The 6746-nt window shown below is 45.7% G+C and overlaps 1 protein-coding gene across 1 annotated transcript; it reads left to right on the forward strand.

The window, feature by feature from the left end:
• Positions 1-129: 129 nt before the first annotated feature.
• LOC141005615 (uncharacterized) lies at positions 130-3118 on the forward strand. Its single transcript, XM_073477534.1, has 2 exons — positions 130-356; positions 936-3118. Exons 1-2 carry the CDS (start codon positions 185-187, stop codon positions 2504-2506), a joined length of 1743 nt encoding a protein of 580 aa, XP_073333635.1. The 5' UTR covers positions 130-184; the 3' UTR covers positions 2507-3118.
• Positions 3119-6746: the final 3628 nt, after the last annotated feature.

Below are 6746 nucleotides of genomic sequence, written 5' to 3' on the forward strand. Positions count from 1 at the left end.
TCTTCAGTCTGAAGCGGAACTAAAAGCCTCCGCACTTCCCCTGTCGGAGCTTAACAGCGTGACACCCAGCGGAAGTAAACAGTAGCAGCTAGCAGCATTAGCTGCCTTCCTGTGTGTAATGAACGAAGTGGAGACGGTACCGAGTCGCAGCGCAGCTCATTATTGAATTAGTAATTAAAGAACAATGAGTCCAGTGGAGAGTTTGAGAGAGTTTGTCAACGAGCGACTAACTGCTGCTGCTGAAGAAATATTCCGAGTGTTTAAAACAACTATCGTCCAGTACGAGGAGGAGATCGATCGGCAGCGCGTCCTGCTGGATATCTGCTGGAAACCCCAAGTAAAGTTACACAGGACAGGTGAGGACAGGTGTATTATTTTAATAACACTGGTGTTCAGAGCCCTGGAGCGGCCGTAGAGGGGAGATATGCATCGCAGCCACGTTTCACTACATGGAGCGAACACACGAGTGTTTCCCTCGTTGAGGTTCATTCCACTCGGGACTCCGGAGGTTCTGAGTGTCCGCTGCACGGCTGCGCTCCGTTCTATAGAAGCCCGCTGCCAAACTCCGCTCAAAAAATGCTGATTTTACACACAAAACGTCCAGAAAAGTATGAGCAGCACTAAAACTCAACAGAAAGAGGTGTGTCTCATTCAACCTATTAGGAAGACATTTCGGCATTGGTTTGGAGTCAGTGGGTCAGATGAGCTGCAAAAATAATTCAAATATTTCTGTAAAATCAGCTCATTACACATTAGCAGTTAAATGAGGTGAGTTATATGAAAACATTTCAGTATCATTTTTAATAAAATCATAATGGTCAAAGAAAGGACACTGACTGGAGAATCAACCTGATGTAAATGTTTTTGATGGTGGAGGAAACCCACACAAGCAATATGTATTTTACTTCTCTGCCTTTTGTTCTCTGTCCCTCCAGAGCTCCCACAGCAACATGTCTGTAAGGAGGAGGAGGTTCTGGCTGGTTCTGACCAGCAGCTCTGTAACCAGGAGAGGAACTCCAGTCTGGACCAAGAGGACCCAGAGCCTCCAGAGATTAAAGAGGAACAGGAGGAACTCTGCACCAGTCGGGAGGGAGAGCAGCTTGTACTGAAGGTGGAGACGGATACCGTCATGTTGACTCCAACTTATGAGGAAAGTGACCATAGTGAAGCAGAACCAAAGAGTGACCACCAGCTCCTCTCCAACAACTCTCATGTAGCTGAGAGCCAAGATCAGAAAGGAGGAAAACATGGAGATTCAGGATCAGCTGGAGATGGAGAGCCAAAGCAAAAGAAAAGACATCACACAGCTCATGCACACCCAGGTAAAAAGTCTTTCAAATGTGACACATGTGGAAAGGCTTTTAAGTTTAAGTCCCAATTGAATGCACATCTAAGAACCCACACAGGCGAGAAGACGTATTCTTGCAATACATGTGGGAAGGACTTCAGGCATCGTAGTTCATTAACACTACACATGAGAATCCACACAGGTGAGAAGCCGTATTCTTGCAAAACATGTGGGAAAGCTTTCAGTTGTCGTGCAAACTTTACAGATCACGAGAGAATCCACACAGGTGAAAAGCCTTTTACCTGTGAAATTTGTGGGAAAGCTTTCAGCCGTCGTGTTCACTTTACAGTTCACATGAGAACCCACACAGGCGAGAAGCCGTATTCTTGCAACACATGTGGGAAAGATTTCATGCATCAGAGTTCCTTTACAGTTCACATGAGAATCCACACAGGTGAGAAGCCATATTCTTGTAAAACATGTGGGAAGGCTTTCAGGACTCCTGGACAGTTAACAGTCCACATGAGATCCCACACGCATCAGAATAAGTTTATTTGCCAAACTTGTGGGACAACGTTCAGGAGACATGTTGAATTAACAGCTCACATGAGAACTCACACAGGTGAGAGGCTGCATTCTTGCAAAACATGTGGGAAAGGTTTCAAGCGTAGTGGTGAATTAACAGTCCACATCAGAACTCACACAGGTGACAAGCCGCATTCTTGCAAAACATGCGGGAAAGATTTCAGGCATCATAGTTCCTTAACACTTCACATGAGAACCCACACAGGTGAGAAGCCATATTCTTGCAAAACATGCGGGAAAACATTCTCCGAGTCGTCTCGTTTGAAAAAGCACTTGAGAATCCACACAGGTGAGAAGCCGTATTCTTGCCAAACATGCGGGAAGGCTTTCAGGACTCTTGGCAACTTAAAAATCCACACGAGAACTCACACAGGTGAGAGGCCATTTTCTTGCAACACATGTGGGAAAACATTCTCTTTTCAGTCTGCTTTGAAAAAGCATTCGAGAATCCACACAGGTGAGAAGCCGTATTCTTGCGAAACATGCGGGAAAACATTCTCTGAGTCGTCTCGTTTGAAAGTCCATGTGAGAATCCACACAGGTGAGAAGCCATTCCTTTGCAAGACCTGCGGGAAAACATACTCTGATCGGTCTTATTTGACCAGACATTTGAAAACGCATACTGGCGAGTAGCCTTGTATTAGCAAAATATGTGGGAGATGATTCAGTTCCAGTGTTTCATGATCAAAACACACAAGATCTCAGAAGTGAGGAGCCACCTAATTGCAGAACCCTTACTCCAATCGCAGAGAATCCAACCCAACATGACGCCATTCTTGAGACCATTACAAGTGAAAACACTGTAGCACCAGACCAATTCCTGAACAGGGAGTATTTGTAAGAACAAGAAACTACATTACCTATGGCATCTTATGTCATGTTGTGTGATCCTCAGCTCACATGTTATACACTAATAGAAGACTGTCTGTAAGAGTCTGAAGCCGGGTACGTCATATCTATTGATCTCGGTTGCCTTGGAGACAGTTTCAGCACTATCAGGACAGCTGCCCTAACGAGTCATTGTTGGAAAGCCAGAGGTGAACTGGCTCTGAAAGACACTGTGACAACAGAAGGAAAATTCCTTCATGAATTTCATTCAGAGAAAGTAGGGAAAATAAATTTGTGTTTCCAGACTGTTCTGTTTTGTAACATATACTGTGTATTTCAAGTTAATGTCAAGGTTCAAGTCTGTGAGGACATAATGTTTTATGGAAATATAATAAAGCTCTTGTTCAACCAATGAAAGCATTCTGTTTTTATTCCTTTATGGGTCATTGTAACGCTGTGATGTTTTCTGATATAGTTATCATACTGTGAAAGTCACAAATTGTTGCAACCCTAGTCATGTAAACGACTTTGGGTAAAAGTCAGGTATAATTGCTTATGAAAGGACACCCAGTCCAATGTGGTCCAGATGTCAAATGTCCCTTTTTCTTATTATCACAAAAGGAATAAAGGTTTCACAAAAGTGCACTTAAAGGTTCAGTATGTAAGAATTTTAGTGAAAAAGCTAAAAAAATGAACAAATTATCAACAACATGTTCAGAAATAACAGTTTACAAGTTATGGCATCCATTTACTGTGTTGCAGGTATCTACTGAAGTTAGCATGCTAACCAGCTAGCTGCTGGCCATCCTGGTCCAGAGCTCCTGTTAGCGGTGTAAACACTAACATTCCCCTGCTGCTCTGCTCCCACGTCTCCACCTTCAGTACAAGCTGCTCTCCCTCCCGACTGGTGCAGAGTTCCTCCTGTTCCTCTTTAATCTCTGGAGGCTCTGGGTCCTCTTGGTCCAGACTGGAGTTCCTCTCCTGGTTACAGAGCTGCTGGTCAGAACCAGCCAGAACCTCCTCCTCCTTACAGACATGTTGCTGTGGGAGCTCTGGAGGGACAGAGAACAATGGCAGAGAATATTTAATTCATCAATCAACCTTTATTTATACTCCAGAGATCATTGAGGGGCAACCAGGTTGAATATTTATATCAACAAAGTCACATGTGACCTTGGATGACGCCCGACCAGGTATAACTACCGATGTCCTCCGCGCGATCAGCCCCACAGTCTTCTCGCAGCTCGCAAGATTCCGAGTGACTGAGTTTATAGAAAGCCGCGTCCACCCTGCCACGAGATTGAATATTGTAAATCGAGCTGCAGGCGAGCCAGTGCCATACGAATGACAAAGCCCATGGGGCCATCCTCTGAGCCTTCTGCAGGTGAGGAGCAGGAACCAGGTTTGGAGGCAGGGGAGGGCCCCTCCTCACCATAGTCACCAAAGACAGCAGTTGAAGCTGCGAACGACACAACATCTTTCTACAGCACCAGCTCAGGCATGGGTGGAGTGGACAAACCAGCACCCTCCACACCAGCACCAGGATGGAGGGACAGGAGGAGAGACTTCATCAATTTGTCAGGCTTAGCCTTCTGTCTGAGGGGAGATCCCGCAGCCACCGCTGCACGACAGTGCTTAAAAATTGTGTTAAAATGGACTTCCGGTGGCGCGCTAGACGGGATGACAGCTTAGTAATAGAGCTCCAGTATCAACCTTAAATTTCCCCATATTCAATAATCTCTATTCATTCAAACGGATATACATCGACGCACTAATGAACGGGGAAAAAATTAAGAAAGGGGGATACGGGTTACGAAACAATTCAGAACGAGAAATCGAAAAAGAAGTTGCGGCCAGCGAAATCCCACCAGGACAAGATGGAGGCCGCAGACAAAAAGGAAACTTTGGACTCAATCCGTGAGGTGGTGAGTGAAGTCATGACCTCGTGGATGGCAGCACTCCAGGCCGAACTGAGAAGAGATTTCTCAGATTTCCGTACGTGTTTTCGGGAGAGTATTAAAAGACAAATGGACAAATTCACGACGGAAATAAACCGCAAAATACAAGAGATGACGAAGCTAGATAGAAGGGGCAGTAAAACGCACAGGAGAGATGGAGGAAAACATGGCTGATAAGGACATTGGAGTGAAGGATGCCCTCACCCAGCTACTGACTAATCAATGGGCTTTGCAGGACAAAGTGTCCGATTTGGAGGGGCGCTCCAGGCGCAACAATATCTAGATCTAGGGTTTTAATCTTGTACAAGAGGAGCATTCACAGAGCAACATGCAGGTCAGTTACAAAGTGAAGACTGACTGTCTAAGGAGGGAATCATGGTATTTATCTCTCTCTCTGGGTGTGTTAACACTATAACAGCTGCTCATTCATGCCCTCCTGCTGAGAAGAGGATGTTTACCTTTAGTGTTTCTCGGTACCTTACATAGGTCATAAAACAACATAAAACAAGTCATAAAACAAGGTTATAAAAAGAACAGACTCTCTCAAAAAGGCTGTGTAAACGTCAATTCACATTCCTCTACATGCAGTAAAAAATTCTCATCACAGTTGACATCTGTCTTTGAACAAGGTAATTTTGCCTTGCTACTGACTCCCCCATGACCTCGTACCTGTCTGTTTTGTTTTGTCTTGTTTTTTTCTGTTTGTTCACTGTCTCCATAATGTGAAAATGTTTATAAATAAAAAGTTACATACATATGTGTATATATATATATATATGTAGTCAGGTACAAAAGTAGAAATTAAATAAATCATGAAGCGAGAAAAAAAAAAGGTCTTTCTGTCAAGTTTCCTGCACAGACATGAAGCTTGAAGTGAAATGTGGTCAGTCTCTGTTTGCACTTTAAGTATTGAGAGAGAATCCTACTTTGATTATGAGACTAAGAAGAATTTAGTGTCATTTATTTTTGTTATTTGTTTCGTTTTTCTTTTTTACTTTCAATTTGTGGAAAGGAGTTCAGTTAGAAGCTCACACATAGTTCACGCACAGGCTCGTTTGAATTCAGCCGGTCCTGCACAGAATGGACCAACTTGCTCTGACGTCATGCACACGTGTCAGCGGTAATCTGACGGGATCGAGGTGCTGCAGTTGCTCTGCACAGACTGCAGGACCCCATGGCATGATGGGAAACACCTGGCTGTCTCCTGATTTAACAGCTGATTGGTTTAGACGTTGACTCGCTTTGAGAGACAAAGGGACAGTCCTGACACCATCCCCCGCCCCAGCCCCAGCCCAACAGGACCCTGGGCCTCTCCACTTCACACCTCTCGGTCCCTCCCCTCCTCTACCACAGTGACGACTCTCTGCCTGCAGGAGAAGGACGTCAACAAGCTCTTCAAGAGACAGAACCCCCGCAAAGCAGCCGGACCAGACTCTGTCTCTCCATCCGCTCTGAAGTACTGCGCTGACCAGCTGTCTCCAGTGTTCACAGACATCTTCAACACCTCACTGGAGATATGTCATGTGCCAGCCTGCTTCAAAGTCTCCACCATCATCCCCGTCCCCAAAAAACCAAGGACCACAGGACTTAATGACTACAGACCCGTCACCCTGACCGCTGTGGTCATGAAGTCGTTTGAGCGCCTTGTGCTGTCCCACCTCAAATCCCTAACTAACCCTCTAATGGACCCACTGCAGTTTGCCTACAGAGCCAACAGGTCTGTAGATGATGCAGTAAATATGGCCCTGTACTACTCCCTCCAGCATCTGGACTCCCCAGGAACATATGCCAGGATCCTGTTTGTGGACTTCAGCTCTGCCTTCAACACGGCTCTGCTACAGAACAAGCTCTCCCAGCTCCACGTGCCTGACTCCACCTGCAGGTGGATCACAGACTTCCTGTCTGACAGGAAGCAGCGCTGGGGAAACATGTCTCTGAATCCCAGACCGTCAGCACCGGATCCCCCCAAGGCTGCGTTCTTTCTCCCCTGCTCTTCTCGCTGTACACCAACGGTTGCACCTCCAGTCACCAGTCCGTCAAGCTCCTGAAGTTCGCGGATGACACCACGCTCATTGGGCTCATCTCTG

This window comes from Pagrus major, chromosome 12, assembly GCF_040436345.1.
Source record: "Pagrus major chromosome 12, Pma_NU_1.0".
NCBI classification, from domain to species: domain Eukaryota; kingdom Metazoa; phylum Chordata; class Actinopteri; order Spariformes; family Sparidae; genus Pagrus; species Pagrus major.

Coding starts and splice junctions, on each gene's coding strand:
- LOC141005615 (XM_073477534.1), top strand. CDS start 185: ATGAGTCCAGTGGAGAGTTTGAGAGAGTTTGTCAACGAGCGACTAACT. Junction 357..935: donor AGTAAAGTTACACAGGACAG/GTGAGGACAGGT, acceptor CTGTCCCTCCAG/AGCTCCCACAGCAACATGTC.